This window comes from Sebastes fasciatus, chromosome 8, assembly GCF_043250625.1.
Source record: "Sebastes fasciatus isolate fSebFas1 chromosome 8, fSebFas1.pri, whole genome shotgun sequence".
Taxonomy (NCBI): domain Eukaryota; kingdom Metazoa; phylum Chordata; class Actinopteri; order Perciformes; family Sebastidae; genus Sebastes; species Sebastes fasciatus.
Window position 1 is genome coordinate 25,121,867 of NC_133802.1, and position 20,747 is coordinate 25,142,613.

At 39.8% G+C, this 20,747-nt stretch overlaps 1 protein-coding gene across 2 annotated transcripts in view; it reads right to left on the reverse strand.

Moving 5' to 3' along the window:
* Positions 1 to 15,553: 15,553 nt before the first annotated feature.
* epha2b (eph receptor A2 b) overlaps positions 15,554 to 20,747 on the reverse strand; it is a 29,039-nt gene continuing 23,845 nt past the window's right edge. For both annotated transcript variants that reach the window (XM_074644630.1, XM_074644629.1), the window contains exons 15-17: positions 20,461 to 20,654; positions 18,848 to 19,003; positions 15,554 to 17,420 (exon numbers count right to left, since the gene is read on the reverse strand). In XM_074644630.1, the coding sequence (XP_074500731.1) occupies positions 17,312 to 17,420; positions 18,848 to 19,003; positions 20,461 to 20,654 (459 nt within the window). In that variant the 3' untranslated portion in view covers positions 15,554 to 17,311. The remainder of the gene's footprint in view (positions 17,421 to 18,847; positions 19,004 to 20,460; positions 20,655 to 20,747) is intronic.

Consider the following 20,747-nt stretch of genomic DNA (forward strand, 5'->3'; position numbering starts at 1 on the left):
TTGATGCCTGACATGAACGAATATTAAACATTTTCTCAAAATCAACATCCAATTAGGGTTGCACAATTAATCGAAATCGTACTTTCAAATCGTATGAGGGGCAAAATTTGTTAAAGGCAAATGTGTGTCAAAATAAAATTTTAAATTAAACATTGTGGTGCTACAGAGATGTCCTGGCCTACACATCATGTTCTATGGACTTAAGAAAACATCTTTGTTTTGTACAGATCCACGCAAAAATCACACCATAATCATTTTTTTTTTTTAAATATGTTTGTCAGTGAAAATGAGAATAATTATGTAAAAATTCCCTCTACTATCGCAAAACATATCGCAATTGCAATATCAGTTAAAATAATCACAATTACATATTTTTTCAAAATCGTTCAGCCCTAATATCTAATCAAAAATTTGGAAAAAAAAACAAGCCTAAGAATCTGGCCTGTCATTCTGTGGCAACTTTCAGTAGTGAAAGTTTTAGATACTACAAACACATACGTTTTGTCACATATGTCACATAACATGCAACCCGATTCGCTTGTCCACCAGAGGAAAGCGTGTAAGTGTCACATTTTGCCTTGCCGAGGCATGAATATTACACACATGTATGAAGGTGCAGTACCAGCAGGAAGCAACAAAACCACTCACTGGTCATGGTTGACCTTAAAATACGTAAACAACGTAACATGAGTACGGAAAACACTTCACAAATGTCACTAAAACATGTGACAAATGTCACTAATGGAATTTACAAAACAAAACAACGGTCTCGAACACCGGTCTGTAGGGACGGCTGTAGTTCAGTGGGTTGAGCGTTAACTTAAACTTTAATGTATTCAACAGGTGCATAGATGAAATGTGACCTCTGCATTCAAGCCATCATTAGGAGCAGTGGGCTGCTGTAAAGCGCCAAGGGAGCAGCTTGGGGTTTTTGCCTTACACATTATTGAATCATTCACACGCCTTTTTGTGCAACCAGGCTGCACACACAGTAATAGATAAGTGTATTATTTTTCAGGTTTTAACGGGTTGTCACGTGTCAAAAATGGGCTTTCCTGTACAGATGAGATAAACAAAATCCAAATCTGATTATTGTTGTTTGTTTATGGTGTTAATCAAAGAGATTTTTTGGTGTATATCAAGGTTACTATGATGCTTCTGCTCCATAAACTCTGAGCTGAATCTTAAAATTTCTAGTTTTCACTTATTTCCATTTAATTAAATTCAGACATACAGACTCAATAACACACACTCACAGCTCTATACCAGGCATGCTGCGTCTCCTGTGACCTCGTTAGTTCTGTCACACAGACACACACAGGGGGGAATCCTGTTGCCATAGCAACCAAGCCACTCCGTATTTTAGAGGCTTTTTTTTCTCAATTAATTTGCTTGAAAAAGGAGCCAAAGAAACATGATTTGATGGGCAGGGGAGGACGGTGCTGATAAAAGTTAGCAAAACACCGGACGCTGACGTCAGCATTCAAAAATAAATCTCAGCTCAATTAGAAAGAGCTGTTTGATGTGTGGATAAAAGTTTATTTCCCCTTTAAAAGAACCGGATTTCCTTTTCTTTGCCCTTGGGATAGATCAAATTACTTTTAATGTCAGTACTCCTCCTCACTATATCTTCAAAAATGTAATTTAGAGGTAGGGGAGTCATGAATCAGAGGATTGAAAATGAATGAACGAAAGGTAGCCTTCTGTTCTTCTAGGAACAGAAGAACAACAATACAGACCATCCACAATCCCTCCATAGTATAGGTTTTGTCACCTGCATGGGGAGATTTCTGTTTACTGATATACCTGAGCTTAAAATTGTATAGGAAGGAGATACTTTATTGTTTACTTTATGCGTACAAAAGGCAGAGATTTGTCTTTTGTACAAAATCTGCTATTAAAAAGGGTGCATTAAAATACAACATATCACATCCAGACAGGACACATTAAAACACATTTACATAAAAACACAATACACAATAGATGTTACATTAAAAAGAGCACCAGGTACTCAACGGTGAGGACTGAATCGAGGTTAAATAGATATAAAATGCTGTGTGCTGGAGTAGCAAGCTGGCTTCAAAAAGTAGCTGTCCTTACAGATTAAGATACTTTATTGCAACAGGGACAAACAATGTTTTATAGATGTTTTTCTTTGCTTTGCTTTTGCCCTGAGGGCAGTAGCTGAAAGTGGTGATTTAAGGGATAGCTGTGGTCGTCTAAGATTTTGCCACTTAAATGTTGGACTGCTTTGCCAGGTGATAGGAAAGTGGGGTTTGTTTGCGGCCTATAATTTTACTGCCCAGTTTGACTATTTTGGAAAGCTTTGTCTTGCTTTGACACTTAGGTGCTGAATATGCAATATTGAAAGTGAGTATACTTTCAATTAGAGATTGGTATACTCTGTTTAAAGTGCATTGGCTGACCTCAAAAAGAGTCTTTGCTGTGCGTCTTTGTAGATGCATTCGCCTGGAACCTCAGCAAGGACCCCTGAAATGCCTTTGCAGGGATCATTAACTGTGTTGCAGGCTGCTTTCAGGGGTTTCCAGGGGTCCATGGGTTTTTGTAGATGGTTTCTTCAAAGTTTTTTTTTCAGGAAGGCGAGGCTGTTAACATTTTGAATGAACCCTTAAACACCACGGACCACTGAGACCCCTTGAAAACACTCTGAAAAACAGTCAAAATACCCCAAAACTACTCAAGGACTACTGAAACTCGTGAATTCCTGAAACCTCCTCAAGGAACCCTGAAACACCATTAGGAAATTATGTAACTCACTCAAGAAACCCATGCACCCCCGAGATCCCTTGAAAACACACTGAAAAACCCTAAACAGACCCCACTTCGACTTCCAACTTCATCAAGGAGACCTGAAACTTCCTGAAACCTCCTCAAGGAACCCTAAATCAAACTGAAGAAACCCTAGGGCACCTTCATGAAACAGGGGTCCCCATAGATCCCTTAGGCCCCCAAAGGAAACCTTGGAAAACAGACAAAAAAATAAAAACACTTCAAGAACCTGCTGGAAGATGTTCACTAAAATTATAAAGTAAAAAATAAAAAAATCATAAAATATTCTTAATGATCTCTGGAACCTTTTCAAAGAGTCTTTTAGGTCCCTGAACCATATATTGAGATGCACTGGTCGTCATGACAGAGGAGAGATCTGGTTAGGAGCAGTCTGACCTCTTGTGGTGAAAAGACAAAAGTGCAGCAGTTCTATAATCACATATCTTATGCAGTATATCTTAGAAAGCAATGCCAAAACCTTCCATGTGTGTTTTCTATTGACTCCTTGTAAATGTATTGTTAAATGAAACAAGGCCTGCAGCTCTTAACATCGACTGCCTATAAAACTGGCTTTCTTATGTTCCTTATGTGTGCCTGAGTCTCTAGTCAGTTTAGATCTTCCATCAAACAAAATGAATCTTGAATTTTATTAGATGAGAATGTGGGTTTTTTGCCCAGTAGCTGAAGGGAGCAGGAGGAATATTTAACGCCCACATACGCTGCGATGCTCCTCACTGGGAAAGCCACAGACATCCAGCAACAATCATTTCTGTGGTCCCTCGAGGCAAAGAGGGAGTTGGATGCCTTTCAATACTGGATGATTCTTTAATAGTGCCATTTATGTGTTCATACATAAAACACTGTTCTCAGTTTATACTGTCAAGTTATGATGGAATATACAAGTGTGATTACTTTGGTTCTCTAATTACAAATGATTCAGCTTCAGGCGAAATGTAACTTCTATTTGCTACCGTCTGTGTCAATGTGGGAATTTCCCACTCTGATGTTTAAGTAAAATAGGACTTGGAGGTATATTTTAAACCTTCCACAAGGTCAAGCTGACAGACCACCATGCCTTTTTATAGAGCCACCCTGCTTCACACTCACACAGCTCCACATGGTTTGGCCGCAGCAGCTCTACTTGAGGTTTTAGATCACACGATGCAACGACAGCATCGGTCCTGATGAGGCTCTGATGACGGCTTGTTTAGGAAATAGCATTCAAGCTTTAGACATAACATGGGAAGCTGAGATCAGAGAGTTTTGAGCTTTTGGAGTGCTTTTGTGTGGTTTACTTCCACAATGGCCACCTCTGCATAAAAGTAAATAAAAGTGTTAATACTGTATTTAAATCTTACAATAAGGTTAATATTAACTGAAAGCAGAATGTATCTATCTACTGGTACTAGGGATTTTAATCAATTAAAATATTTCACAAATGAATCACACATTTTCATCTGTTCAAAATGTAACTTAAAGGGAGATTTGTCAAGTATTTAATATTCTTATCAACATGGGAGTGGACAAATATGCTTGCTTTATGCAAATGTATGTATATATTAACTATTGGAAATCAATTAACAACACAAAACAATGACAAATATTGTCCAGAAACCCTCACAGGTACTGCATTTAGCATAAAAAATATGCCCATATCATAACATGGCAAACTCAAGCCCAACAGGCAACAACAGCTGTCAGTGTGTCAGTGTGCTGACTTGACTACGACTTGCCCCAAACTGCATGTGATCATCATAAAGTGGGCATGTCTGTAAAGGGGAGACTCGTGGGTACCAATAGAACCCATTTTCATTCACATATCTTGAGGTCAGAGGTCAAGAGACCTTTTTGAAAATGGGCATGCCAGTTTTTCCTCGCCAAAATTTAGTTTTGAGTTGTGGACGAAACAAGACATTTGAAGATGTCATCTTGGGCTTTGGGAAACACTGGTCAACATTTTCTGACATTTTATAGACCAAACAACTAATGGATTAATCAAGAAGATAATCAACAGATTAATCGACAATAAAAAATAATCGTTAGTTACAGCCCAAAAAAGCTCCCAACAGTTTTAATTGTGCAACGTTTCGATCTATCAGAGATCTCCGTCAGAACAAGCTATATATAGACACGGACACATTCATCACTCATTGATTGTGATTTGCATGATTGAAGGACAGTCTACTCTCAAGTTGGCCCAATCAGAGCACAGCTGGACAACACTGTCTGGTACTGCTACATGGGGGACAGAGCATGAATCTATAAAAAGGAACTAGAAAAATCAAGCTCAATATAAAACAAGCCTATATTAAATATAACATATCAAATCTTCCAGATTATCAAAAAAAATATTATATAGAAAAATACATAGAAAAAGTAGAAAAATAATAGGAATACAGGCAAGTTCAGCTTAGCAACTGGCCAGAATTTGTATTAATTTAGGTTAGGGTTATGAGCGATATGGAGAAAATCAAATATCCCAGTATTTATTTTAACCAAATACCTCAATAGTGATATTGTGACGATATTGTAGAGTTGACTATTGGTGCTTTCCCAAAATATTTTACAATCAAATTTGATTAAACACACAGACATACCCAACAACATATCAGAAGTTGAGTCACATTTATATCATAAATCATAAAAATCATCCAAAAAATATCATGAAAACTACTATGGAGAAAAATATGTTTGTGTCTATATATATATTTTGGATGTGCGTACCTGACACTTTGTTTATCTCAAATTCAATTTCGGCAAAGTCTAAAAATCAAGTTGCTTGTATGTTTGAGCCTTGCTGGAAGTTATATTGGAATCGGTTACTTGATATGGAAGAAAACAGGCTGACGAGAGACATATTTATAAGGGTTAAACACATTATTATGTCTTTAGCCAAGAAATGTGTGCACAATACTCTATAACTATGGGTTTAGTGAGGCATCTCAGTAGGGAAAAGCTCAACATTTATTGTTCATAGAATCTGTTTTTGCTCAGGATAAAGAGCAATGTGCTGATGATATATGGACTAGGGCTGCAACTAATGATTATTTTCATCGTTGATTAATCTGTAGATTATTTTCTTGATTAATCGATTAGTTGTTTTCAGATAATGGTAAAAAATGTCAATCAGTGTCAACCCTGAAACAAAAACAACAAACGTGGAACTGGTGCACCAAAAGGAACACATTGTTGAATCAATCCATGTGATTTTTTGTGATTACCTTGCAACCCTCACATGAATGTACTCCATAGTGGGAACCGGATGTCCCCACAGATTTTGCAAAGCAGGACCAGTCCACCCGTCTCTGAGGAAGGGTTAACAGACAGTTAGATAAGCTGCAAAAACTTCCATCAAGGTATAAATCTTTATGCACAGGGAGGAAACACTTACTTGTGAAAGTTCCTGTGAACCCGTATGGCCTCTTTCCTGCGATGGGGTGTGTATAGGTGTGCTGTGGAGTGGCTGCCGCTGCTGGGGGGGCATCGTAGACCTCTGGGAACTGGAATATCAGTTTTGAGGATGGGGTGGTGCACCCAGAGCTGCAGCTCTGCGAAGGTAACCTCCTCTGGGTGCATCTCTACAAAACAGTTGGAGATTAATTTAACAGTTGACAACTAATTGATTAATCGTTGCAGCTCTAATATGGACTAAACCAAAACTGCGTACATTTAGCATCATAAAATATGAATACAGTACTGAGAATTATTCTGTATATGATTTATTTTAAACAAACTAGCAAAGTCTTCTTGATCTTTTCCGGGGAAAACGAGTCTCAATGCTGAAATACAAGAACGAGCACACGAATGCAAAGCTTCTTCACAGTGCCTCGTTTAAAAGAGTTCAACTATTTGGGAAATGCGCTTATTTGCTTTCTTTCCGAAAGTTAGACGAGAAGGTCGATACCACTCTCATGTGTGTGTGTTAAGTACAGAGCTGGAGTAGGCAGGCCTAGCTTAGCATAACGACTGGCAGCAAATTGATGCAAAACAGTTCATCCATCTGCCCAGTTCCTCTGTGCAGCGTCTGCGGCTATAGCGGCTAAACCCACAAATTCAAATCTTTCAAATTCAAGTCATTTTTACATCAGTTCCTCAGTTCCTCATGTTTCATTCCTTGTTTACTTTCTTTGATCCACATTTTCCAACTTCCAGGTTCCAGCGCCCATGAATAAAATAAATACAGCTCCCATCATCAACACATGATTCAAAGTGTTAGCTGGAGCCCTGTTTAGACCGTAATGTGCTTGTCATGATCTTATCCTCAACCTGCGGGATTTGATATGTTTTTCTTTGTTAATGTATTCTGGAGTCATTTCAAGATCTACTTTTACATGTCATTCGTGAGGGAACCTGTATGGAGCTCCTTGTTCCTCGCTGGCTTTCACTTTTGCTTTCTTTGCAGAGTTCAGAGACACACGCGCCAAGCACAACATGAAGAATGCTGGGAAATACCTCACCGAAACAAGGGAGGACAGTCTGTTGTCCGACATGACTAACCATGTGAGACTCTCTGAGGAAGTGTGAGGGACTTTCTGTGGCTTGCCTGCACATGTGGACGGTGACTGGAAGTCTCAGCTCCATTTGTCTCAATAACCAAGTAATCGCAGTAGTGTGTGTTGTGTGTTAGCGCCTCGCTCTGCCAGAACTCCCTCTGTGTCAGGCACTATGAAACCATAATATTAGCTCTAGAATCACATGATAGACGGAGCATGTTGAAAACCACTGTCTGCAGATTGACCACTCTTCCCTCCCTTTCCTGCCACTTTTGATCTCTTCTTCTCATGTTCTGCGTTTTGCCACAGAAGCACGAAAATAGCACTCTTAGCTTTGAGGGAAACAGATTTTGATGACACAAAACTAAATGGCTGCTTTGTCCCGCAAGAAAAGGATGTGAAAATGGGGAGGGCTTTTGCTGGCTAATGGTTTTGGTTACTTGGCCTGCAGCAAAGTTGGCAAGGTCTCTCAAGGCTACACCAACAGGAAATTGCATTAATCCAGCGCTGGACTGAAGTAATTCACTCCCTTCTTTATTCAAGGCTTTGCCAGGGTTTCAGCGGACCACCTCGGCCGTCCTGGTGAGAGTAGAACAGGAGGGAGGCCTCGGGGCCTGACTGAAACCTCCCCTCCATGTGCTCCCTAATTGGTTTAATGACTGTAATTATCTGCTGGGGTGCATGTTGTGCAGGGGACGATTAATGGCCTCCAAAACATATGCAGACAGGCGGAAATTAAGAGACGGGGGCGCTGAGACAAAGAATAGCTCTGCAGAAAAAAAGAGCCATAAAGTAGCAGAGAGAGACGCATCCTGCTGGGTTAGAGAAATAGAATAATGACTCTGCGTTTTTTTTCTTCTTTATGGGAACTTTGTTGCTGATAAAATGTCATATTAACTTCTAAAGCTTGATTCTTCTTTTGATAGAAAAAAAAAAATTTAAACGGATGTAATCTGAGGCACATATATGAAACTATACAGGACAAACCACCCAAGCAGTTAAAAGGTAAAAGTGAACTTTGCAACGCTCCAGAAAACATCCATATGTAGTACAAGAACGACTACAGTAGTTAAAAGCTGAATAACGCAAGTTGCAGTACCACTGAAGTCCTCTACAGCTGGCTCCAAAAGATCTCTGACTGTATTGAATCCCATTTAAAAAAACTTCAGCTTTTCATTTGAAATAATTATTTTTCCTCACAAGTTAGGGTCATGATGATGGATTTCACTCTGCCACTAAGGACTTTTCAGTGTGTATTAATCCGCCAATTACTTTTTTATTTAATCAAATTATTTGGTCTCTAAAATGTGAAAAAAAAAATGTCCATCACGGTTTCCTAAAGCCCAAGGGTCACATCTTCTAACAGTCCAGAACCAAAAGATAATGAGCTCACTATCATATCATTTTTTTAAATTATATTTTATTGTTATTTTAATATTCACTTATTTTATTGAATTTAATTTGTATAATTTTATTCTATTTAATTTTATTTTATTAATCACTTATTTTATTTAGTTTGTATAATTGTATTCTATTTTATTGTCGTTTTATTAATCACTTATTTTACTTTATTTAATTTGTATAATTTGATTCTATTTTATTGTTATTTTATTAATCACTTATTTTATTGTATTTAGTTTGTTTTTATTGTTATTTTATTAATCTAGTCTTTATTTCACACTGTTACTGTTATTATAGTGTTTAATTTTATTTTATTACATCTTTATCATTTTATTGTCTCACATGCATTCGTCTCAAATTATTTCATTGTTAAACTGTTAAATTATTTTTGTATTTTCTTTTGTTTTCAAGGTTCACACTTGTTCTGTCTTACTCTCGGCTTGTCAGTCATCTGTCAAGCACTTTCAACTGCACTAAACTTTATGAGAGGTGCTATACAAATAAAGTTTGATTGATTGGTTAACATAAGACAAAGAAAAGCAGAAAATCCTCACAATTGAGACAGAGAGGCTGGTACAAGGGAATGTTAAATTACACCTACTTATTCATGCCAATATTATTAATCTCACTGCCATACACTCTGCACTGCTGTTACAGCACAGCACCAGACTACAATCCTGTCTATACAGTAAACAGTAGCTGCCAATCTGACCTGTATAGACTGTAGAAACTGTATATTTGTTGTTCAACATTATCTCATACCTACATACCTAAACATAATGGCTATATTGTGTTTATGTCTGCTTATCTTTGTTTAACTTTGTCTGTCTATAGTTGTATTTTCCTGTAAATTGTTTGTTTTTCTTAACTCTTGAACCTGAGGGCCCCCATCCAGTAGTACCAGAGACACATCACAATAAACACCAGATAACAAGTTAAACATACATACATACAGTATTTATCCTGCATACCCACATAATGAGGAGAAGTTCGGCTAAAAGCCCATGATAACTATTTTTACCTAAATAAAACTCAATTCAAAACTCAAAAACATCACTTTATACAGTCAGAACCATAAATAGTGTCTAACCTTTGCTGTTTAGTGATCAAAAGTTGTGTTTGAGGGCATTTCAACGCCGTTAACTGCTACTTCAATGTCTCTAAATCATTTTTTAAGTGGATTCCAGCCATTTGCATTGATTAGCATGCAGTGGGGAACAGTCTGAGAAGTGAAACCAATCAAGGCCTAATGAAGGAGACTGGGTCATTGGCGACGTTTTTTTACTGGGTTAACTTTTTTTTTTTATTGAACAAATTCAAATTTACAAACAACATATCACATGAAACTAGAAAAGCTAAGGAATCCATTGGTACCATGTCATTATAACTAATAACGCTCCAAACTTAAGCTAAATTTTGGTGCGGAAAAACTGGCATGGACATTTTTAAAGGGGTCACTTGACCTGAAAATGGGTTCTATGGGTACCCACAAGTCTCACCTTTACAGACATGCCAACTTTAAGCAATAGAATTATGTTGTTAATTGATTTCCAATAATAAATATATACATATATTTGCATAAAGAAAGCATATTTGCCCACTCCCATGTCAATAAGAGTATTAAAGACTTGACAAATCTCCCTTTAAGATACATTTTGAACGGGTAAATAATGTGCGATTAATTTGCGATTAATTCGCAAGTAATCACGTAATCGCGATTAATCCTGATTAAATATTTTAATCAATTGTCAACCCTAATTAATACCTATAGTGACATGTAAATGAAATTAAATGAGTTTTACAGTTACCTGAGAAAGTTTCAAATGGCAAAGATCGTACCGAAATGAACACAAATGTCCAATTTGGATTTAACATGCCTCTACTAAAACCTCTCCAAGTTTGCTCTGCTTCACTTTATTAGCATCAGTCTGTGCCCAGGTAATGTTCAGATGTTGTGGTATGGTTTGCTAGAAGTCTTGAGCTGAAATTGCATCTATAAGTGTACAGTTTTGTTAGTCGGAAATGAAATATACTGATGCTGACATCTCAGCAGAAATCTCACAGGTGTTGACTATTCACATAGACCTTGTAGTTGCTGAGATACACTCTATTAACCAGTCTTAATCGAAAGCTTGGCTGAATAGGTACAGCTTCTCTTATGGGTCTTTGTTTGATCTGTGTTCTCTACTATACTTTGGTACTTATTCTGTCAAATTAGCTGTTTGACATTATTTTTCTCCTTTAATTCACGACAAGATGCTCTTATTAATCATGTCAAAATAAAAGATAAACAAATTAAATTTCTATTAAATAAGTTATTAAGAATAGTTTTCCGTATATGCAAATCTCAATGGAACTTCACCTTCTAAACGGCAAACATCTCTGCTTAATATACAGAAATATGTGACCTTTTTCTTTTATTATGTAGCACCTTCAACAACCCTGCTACCTCAGAGCTTTTATGCAAACAGTTTAAGGATAATTTTAGGTTTTGTGTGGTCTGCTGCTGCAGTTTGATGATTTCCAACCAGAAAAGCACCTTTAGAACAGCAGCAGCGAGATGTTTATAGGCTCTTGTAAAGACGGATCTGTGAGAAGTTTAATGTGTTGAGTGACATCAGCGGTGCCATTAGTAGGAATATGGAGTGAATTAGGCCGGCGTTTCCAAATATACAAAGAGTCTGCAGAGAGACAAGGCTTGTGTCAACAGCAGCTTGTGTTTCTGCTCTCCTCTCCCACTCATGTCGCCTGATGTTGACATCAAACACATCTCAGCAGCACTGTTTGGGAAAAAGCTGGATGCTGGTAATAATTATTTGCGCCTCGCTGTCTCATTAAATAAGTTCATTAAAGCATTTAGTTCCAGCAGCTTAAGTTTGTTGATGAGCTTTGGCAGCATTCACAGTGTAATCTTGGATCAGGACATGTAAAATCTTTTAGTTGAGGGTGCAGTGAAAATAGGAAAATTGAGGGGCTTAGAGGAGACTTAGAGTAGAAGAATAATCTGCAAAAGCCCTGGAGTACTGGTGAGAGAAAGAGCAGCGGAAAGACGCAGGAAGACCAATATAGACAGAAATTGGAGGATGTGTTTTCTGGTCAGGAACCCATTGCTAAAATTAGCGAGGATGTAAATTCCTCAGCGTTGCCGGTTTTCGAATCTGCACATGACACTGAGAGCTGCCAGGAGAACATAAAACAAAACAAAAATAAAAATGGAAGGGCGGTGGTATAGGGAGAGGTCATACATGAACAGTGCCATGGTAATGTTTTCCTTCTTCCTTACTTCTTTCCAAATTGACCTTCGCCCTGAGAACAAAGACATCTAACAAGCCACAAGAAGGAGGAGAAAAAAAAGCTCTGAAAGCGAAAGCCGCGGCCCCCACACACAACAGGCCACGGGGGGAGGCTCGGTGCTCTGGACGCCAAGCCTTCAACACAATCACCACACATGCTATTGTGGCCTGCAGTAAAGCCCTGGTATGGCTCAAATCTCCTGCTAACCCACTCCACCCCCACCCTCACCACCAGGCCACACTCCCCCCCTGCTATTTCTCTGTCTCCCCATGCATCCCTGTCATTTACAGTCCTAATGACAAGACACAAACTCGCACACATTCAACCCCCGCAGAGCGAGGATAATCACATTACAGCCGACGACAGGGACATAACTCCTCCAGCAGTCAGTTTTGGACGCACTCAGACGTGGATTTGCATAAATCCAAACAGTACTGTCAGCAGCTAAACGGTGTGGCTCTGCTCCTCTTTTTCCATCGTGGATGGAAGACAGAGAAAAAAAACATCCACCACGCTGTGAAACGCTGGGGTTAATGGATGGATGGAGATGGAAAATAGTGGAAGACTTTCTCAGTTTACAGTCGCCACACAAAGCCAGGACTATTTCTAGGCGTCGTATTGGTTTAACAGAGGCAAGAACACACAGCCAGCAGTAAGTCAAGGACTCATAAGGGACTAAGTGTCAGATTCAAGTTCCCATGCCCCCCCCCCCCCCCCCCCCGTCTGTGTTGGCCTTTTTCTTGCTACGTCTCTGTTGACCTGCAGATTAATTCGATACCTAAACATTGACATTCCTCTTTCTAGTGTGCGCCTCTTATCTTGAGGAATGTGTTTACTGCTTTGTCACTTGCATCAATCAGCCAAAGCTGATAATTTTCAAAATGCGAGGCGCCAGGGACTTCCCTGCCACTGCAAGGTCAGAGTGAGAGAGATAAGGCAAAGTGGATCAGTCAAGGTGAGGCACATAGTGAGCATGCAGGGGCATGTTTGAACTTGAATTCTCCGGCTTGAACATTTACAATTCATTGCATTCTACAAGCATTTTAGTCATCAGCAGGTGTGAGCGTTGCAATCTGGTGCAACATGCTGCTACCCTAACATTTGACTCGCTTGCCCGCTGCTATGCTGCATTCCATTAAAGGTCAGACATTGGAAGTTCCCAAATATAATGTCTGACCTCTGACCTCTGTGTTTAGTGTGGGGAGAAAAAATAATGTAGGTAATGAGAGAAGTGGGCGTTACGCCAAGTTTATTTACGGGTTCTCTGTGGTTAACTTTAGGGATCTGGGTCAGACCGACTGCTGACAGATGCAATACTCCAGTGGAAAGTTTATTACAGTGTGGGTCTTATTTGTGTTGTTTTGACTACCAAGTCAAATGCCTGCTGTGAAAAAGGCCTATTATAAGTCTTAAGAATGTTTAAAAAAAACAGGAAAAATCCTTTATTTATGCTCGCTGTAAAACACTCCTCATGCAAACAGCACATCATATTTGGTAACCTATTCTCCCTTTAGACAATGAAATATTCACAACTGCAAGTACAATTCTACATCTAAAGGTTAAACCATTTATCACACAAACGTTTTGATAGATTTGTGGTGATGCAATGATTATGAGCGTATGGAAAACATGAAAGTATTGTCTTAAAGGTACCGTATGTAGGATGTGATGGCATCTAGTGGTGTGGTTGCAGATTGCAACCAGCTGAGTACCCCTCCGCTCACTTCTACTGCTCCAAGCCGGCGGTAACGTGAGCCGCGGAGTGCAAAACTGTGGGGACGCCGTTCGCCTTGCTCAGAAGCAATCCTTAACATAATAACACTACTTTAGGTGCAATGGAAGTCAGACGGCGGCTGACGGTACCACGCATGGATGTATTAAGAGAATTGGATACAGAGTTGGAGGCGGGGCTATGAAAGCTGCTCAGTGGCGCATGAAGACAAAATGGCTCAACTTCCGCCTGGAAAAGTACCCGGATCTTGGGCACATAGAACATGTGTCCGCTCGCTACACATGACTCGGTCACGGGGTCCAAATGTCACGCCGTCATCACGGCTTGCGCTCCAGCCTCGGTCTGGGTCTCATTCACATGAACGGAGGAAGGGAAATAACTCTGGATTCGGCTATTGTGTGCGTTTTACAACTTTTAGGACCTAATGATTTAAATAAGGGCCATTAGAGTGTTCGTACTTGGGAGTTGATTTACCTAAGAAAGTCTTTTTGGGCCCAATGGCATCATGTGACGGACACGGATTATTATATTCCATTTCTGATAATAGATCCCCTGAAATGCTATACATTGTAAAGACATGATATATAGTGAGGTGTACGACGCCATAATGATGTCACATTTCTTGTCCTTAGTTTCCGACCCAGAATCCCAGCTGTTCAACTGTATTTTTTATAAGTAGGAAAGCAGAATTTCTTTCTTCCGACTTTGACTTTAACACAATAGAGGAGTTCATGGGAGAAGAAAATGTGGTATCAGGCAGCGGGTCATTTCCCAAGGCCCTTTAATGAACTCAAACATCAGATTTTCATGTTTACTTTAATCTCATGCGTCACACTTCAATATCTGGTTGATTCGATTAGAGAATATAAATCTATGTGTGTTTTCTTTTGTACAGTAAGCATGTGTGTTTAAAGATCTGGACGTCAGTGGAAGAAGTATTCAGATGTCTTGCTTAAGTAAAACTATCAATACCACGCTGTGAAAATACTCCACTACATATCCTGCATTCAAAACCTTACTGAAGTAAATGATGTAAGTATTATCAGTAAAATGTACTTAAATTACTTAAAGTAAAAGTACTCATTGTGCAGTAAAATGTTCACTGGCAGTGTTTTACTATTATATCTGTTGTTTCTGGATTAATATTACTGCTGTATTAATGTGCATGTTGCATTTTACCAGGGCTGGCTCTAGCCCATTTGGTGCCCTAGGCGAAATTTGGATTCGGATTTGGATATTTATTTATTTGTTCATTTGTTATTTCAACGCAGGAAATGAGGAAGGGTGCCCACCGACATTTTTAAAATGTATGTATTTATTTATTTTTAGAGGGCGGCCAGCGGTGGTGACAGTGGTGCCCTAGGCGAATTTACAGCAATGCATCAATGTCTATAATATCATTATATGTTTGTAGCGTCGCTGTCCTGTGAGAACCACATCTCTGTAAAGAGTCAATTTTTCATGGTGTCAGAAACAACAACAGCCCTGTTATCAGCTTTGTGACGATGCATTTTCCAAGAGGCTTTTTAAATAGTTTATTTAGCTGAAGAAGGAGGAGTGTTTTCTCAACATATAAAGGAACACTTAATCCTTCAGTTTAACTGTAACTAAAGCTGTAGTAGTACCTAGTACCTCAAATTTGTATTTAAGTACTTGAGTAAATGTATTTTAGTTACATTCCACCACTCCCATGGTTATTACAGGTTTCAACTCTAGAATTAAACAATCCAGCAGCATTATAAGGATTTCCAGGTGGAAGTATAAACATCCTGGCACCGTTTAAAACAAATAAAGCATTCCTGTGCCCTGTCTTTGCGTAAATCATACAGCAGGCTTTGCCAAATTCAATTCAAGACTTTATTGCTCCACAAATGCAACCTCAGGTTTGAATCATTCAGGAATAAAAAAGGGACATTAGAGCTTTTTTTTTTTTATTATTATTATTATTGAGAATGAGAGCACAACCTTCAATTATAATCCCAGCTCAGTGTTTTTCAGCATAAATAAATAAAAGTAAAAAATAAATAGGCTATTAAATACAGTATAAAACAACAAGGCAAAAAGGAAGGAGTTTGCTTTTTTGATGAAGGAACTCTCAAAATGTTTGGAAAGGCAGCAAAAGGTAGGAGACATCGCTTTGGAGAGTGATAGGAACTTAGAAAAATAATCAGATTGGTATTAAGGTAAATCATACAAAATGTACAAAATGTAATTGCAACCAGTAAACCAGAGTAATAACAACAACAAAAAATCCCTTTTCCAAAGATGGATCTATCAGCTACAAGAGAATCAAAGTAGTAAAAATTCAAGTAAAAGAAGGTGTACATCAGTAACACAATGATTTGCAGTCATCGAATAAGAGCACTGGGGAAACTGTCCGCTATACACATCCCATCAAAACAGAAGACAGAAGCAAACTCCCGCTAATGTTCCACAAACAGGCACTTTAAAATGTCTTTGCATGTCTGGAACGAGTCGGGCACTTAATGGTAAAAGTCTCATCCCGTCAACATGTCACACAGAAATCTGAATGAATATTTCATGGCTTCTACAAAACTAAAGGAGACATTGAAATTGCAAACCAAACTATTATTAAGTATGAAATCATCTCAACCACAACAAGACTCATCATCATTATATCTTTTTTTTCTTTTCTTTTCTGGGGCAATTTGCATTTTTGGCAAACTTCACCCTCTCCCTCTTCATTACCGGCACGCTACAAACTGATGGATTGCTTTATAATTTCTCACTTCGATACCATTTACCATTCTTTTTGTTCAGGAGTTTGTGTGTAATCGTCGCCCTTTTTGCCTGCAATTCTGAGACAAACCATAACATAGAGATTCTTGATCCAAGTGCTACATTATAAATGTTTTTGGTAATCTGTACACAAAGAGTACCTCATATATATCCTCTCTTATTTTTCATATAACATCACTTATATGATCATAGCTTAATTTCTGCACAGAGCCAGCAGAAGAAGGCCAGTAAAAACCACACCAGGTCCGTCTGTGTTTATATGCAACGCCGTCTCTTTAACTTTTGGGCCAGCTCAAGCTCATTTCAGCTCTGTCGACGCTACGTCCTCTGACAGGAAATGGACCAAAGTGCCAATTAAAGGGAGACGCAGCGACATCGGCACCAACCGCAACCTGATCCAGGGCAGGGCTCCACTGCTCCCACACTATCACACTTTCTGTGCTGCCCTTTGTTTGTTTGATACTCAATGCAACAAGCTCAGGGTGCAATTTTTTTTAAAAGTTGTTCCCAGAACTGACTTGATTGTTGATTTTTCTGAAGCAGGAATGCGTAATGAAGGGGGAAAAATAAATGCATGAGCAATGAACTGTACACATGGATAATAAAAATAGATATCTAAACATACAGAGTCTACTTGATACATCTAGTGTTGTATATTTGCTCAATTCCCGTGTGGATAAGATGAAGAAATCAAAAATGTACAGTAAGTCAGTCTGATTCAGTCGGCCCCAGTTCTCTTGGTCCTGCCGATTCAAGGCCGCGCCCGCAGTTTCGCTCCAGCTCAGCTTAGAGTTCAAACGGCTGCCTGCTTCAGTGGATTTAATTCCCTTCGTTGTCAGGATCACACTGCAAAGACGCTCAGGGTGCTGGTCTGGTCCTTTAAACCCAGGATGCTGTATGCGATTCTTTTCAAATGGCCGGGCAGCCTCACCCCGATGTTCTTAATATCCCTGTAAAAGAAAAGAGACAGAGTATAAGAGGAGCTGCAGATGGATTTAAACGTTGGACTCGTTCCAACATTTTTCACGCACATCCTTCCTGCCTCTTGTCTTAATCACTGACTGATGCAACGTGCTGAGTGCCAGCCTCGACTCCATTTATGTCTCGCTCGATGGTTGAACCAGTACAGCAAGGTGGGGTGTGTTCCAAGTTAGTAATCTGCCGATCGGGTTCCAATTTATCTTCGACATTAAAGGATAACGACTGGGGTTTTCTTTTCTTTTTTTCACGAGCACATGATGTAAACCTGCAAAACGCTCTGAAACACAGCAGCCCAAAGTCAAAGCCTTAATTACAGCCTTAATTACTTAACGAGGATTCTCCCTGTTGACCATGAATCACTTGTCTGGCAAGCAGAGGGTGGGTCGTAAATAACTGCTGGTTTTCCAAGAGTGCTACCAGATGCCCCGAGATGGAAACATGGGGCCATGAAATCACACCATTTTGCATGACAAATACTTCAAAAGAGTTTGTCGTCTACTTTAGAGTCTGCACATCTTCTCAAATCATGAGCAACTGAGGTACCAAAGCAGAGGAAAGAGGGGGTCTTTTGGCTGGTCATGCGGTTAGGAAAAGCTCTGGCCCTCATTATTGCCCCAAAACAACCTCATATTATGTGCTTCACTAAGCCTCTTTTTTTTAAAAAAAAGGTTGAGTCCATTTCATTAAATTACCCCCTTAGCGCTCCTACACATCTGAGAAGATCCAATTGCCTTAAACTACTCCGTGATGAGTTCAGGGGGTCCACTCTGAGCGCACCTCTTCAATCTTTCTAGAAGTACAAATGTACGGACTATAAGGCTTCAAATCTCATCCATCTATTTCAGTTCCTTAATCCCCTCTAGGCTGCTTTCCTCTTCCTCCCCTCCTTTAATGTCGAAGAGGCCACAAAAGGCCTTTGCCCTAAAACAGGCAAAACCGGTGGTTTTCGGGGCTCTAGCTAAAGTGCTGCCCAGGGCTGGGAGGGAGGGATGAGGGGGAAGAATGGAGGGAGGAAAAGAAGAATAAGGACTGCAGCGACCACAAGCCACCAGCACCAGCCTACCACAAATGAGCCCACTCCTTCTCCTTCCCTCCATTACTTTTTCCATCTAAAACATTTTCTCAAGTTGTAACTGAGGTTGGAGATTATATTGTGCACAAACTATTCCGCTGGCTGTTAAAAAAGCAAAATTTTTAGGAAAACAAATACATAAAATACTAGTGGGGGAGTCCATAAGAGACTTCATCATGGGAGGAAAAACATCTTGATTGGCCACAATTTGACAACAAAATGTTCCACTTCTTTGCCCAAAACACACTGAGCAAGTAAATAAGTAGAAGTATAAGTAGATCGAAACTTATTATGTGGCGTGACCAGATCTAAAAACCCACTTACTCGTTCTTCATCTGCAGGACGTGGTCCATGGTGACGACCCCGGCGCAGGTGAAGTTCTCGCTGTACTGACTCATCTTGATGGACTCCAGCCACTCGGACACCGACCTGAAGGGGGACCCGTCTGAGCCGCTGGTGCTGGGCAGGCGGATGGATACGCTGCAAGCAAAGAAAAGTAGATCTAAATGATAATAATCAACAGACTTTCCCACAACAAAGGATGACTGAGGACTGTAATTACTGAACAGGAAACCAGTTGGTGATAAAAACCAGTTGGAGCAGTCAGGGCGAGAGCCGATTAAGATATGAGCACGGCAGCCTTTAGTGCTTTCTCACCGTGTCTGGCTTTAATGCTCCCCGCACAAAAGAGAAAAATATGCATTCATGCACACAATCACACACACAAGAGAGCTTCAGTAATTCCCTGCCAAGAGTGAACACACGTTTCTGTCATTAGCCTGGCAGGCAAGGTGTCAGTATGTCCTCTTAATGGTTTCAGTGGAACATCTTAAAGCTATTCTCTTTCTTCCCCAAACTACCCTAAATACCCAGCGCATTTCAAGTAAATGGGGAGCCGCTGTGTTTTGAAGCAGGTCCAGGTCGAGTCTCAAGACAGTCGAGACAAGTCCAAGTCCGGGGAGATAAGACCTGGGTGTGGAAGTGAGGTAACCAAATCTCACAGGAAGGTGTATGAATACCGCGGCATTACAAAGACATTCCACGTGTCACGAGGACACATTTTAGGCTTTTCACGTGCCATTTGTACGCTGCACAACAAAACTACGATAACGTCCGCAGTTAGGTTTAGGAAAAACATCATGGTTGGGCTTCAAATAAGTACGGAAAATATGTACGGAAACAACGTAACAGAAGTACTGAAAACACAAATGTCACTTACGTAACTTACAAAACAAGACACCGGTCTCCTGGTAGAAAGTCCTGTGTTTGTTGGATCAGTCTATAAGCAGTCTTTCTCACTTTTTATGCCACGTCACTAGCTCTGAGCGTAGCATATTCACGTGTATGTGTTTACATTGCAGTCAGTACAGACTACATGCCGTACACGTGACACGCCGAAAGCAAGTCGTGCCAGTCATACTGCTCTTCGTGCGACCGGGTGGAAGAGATGATACAAGATTACCACAACGTCCCTGGACTGATTCCAGACTGCATGCCACACCCGTCTCTCTATCCCTTTTCTTCTTATCTTTATCTCTGCTAACAACAGTTGTTAATTGTGTTTTTACATAATAAAATGAAAATGTCCAGCAATACACTGACTATGTTTACATGCATGCACTCAAATACAGAGTAGTTTGCGCTTGTTATTATCAATTTAGACAACATAATTGTGTATCTCGATATCTCAATATATGATTTCATCACGATACGATTCCATTGCCACATAAATAGAGAACCAGCCTGAAGGGAAAAGTACAAAAGGAGTTGGCAGAGGTGAGACTAGAAATGTAACTTATATAAGACGCATTGCGAAACTTTTGGTTACAGGGCATGTTTCCAAGAACTGGTTGCTGATAGCGTTCAGCTACTGAAGAGGCAGTACTGGAAAAATATGCATTTCAAGCCTTTTAGTCTGGTATGTAAATAAGTCTTACCGTGGGTCAAAATCTGCGATGGTCTTCAGGGACTCGGGGCTCCGCAGCAGCTTGTCCAGCAGGTTGACGATGTCTCCAAAGCGCGGCCTCTTGGAGCGATCCTGGAGCCAGCACTGCAGCATCAGCTGATAAACCGCTGAGGGACAGTCCATCGGCGCCGGCAGCCTAAAGGCTTCGTTGATGGCCTTCATCACCTGCAGGAAGATTTTCAGGTAACTAATTAATTCTCAAAAAATATCATTTGACATAAAAATTTGCTAAACAGCTAGACCTCAGAGAAAATCTGT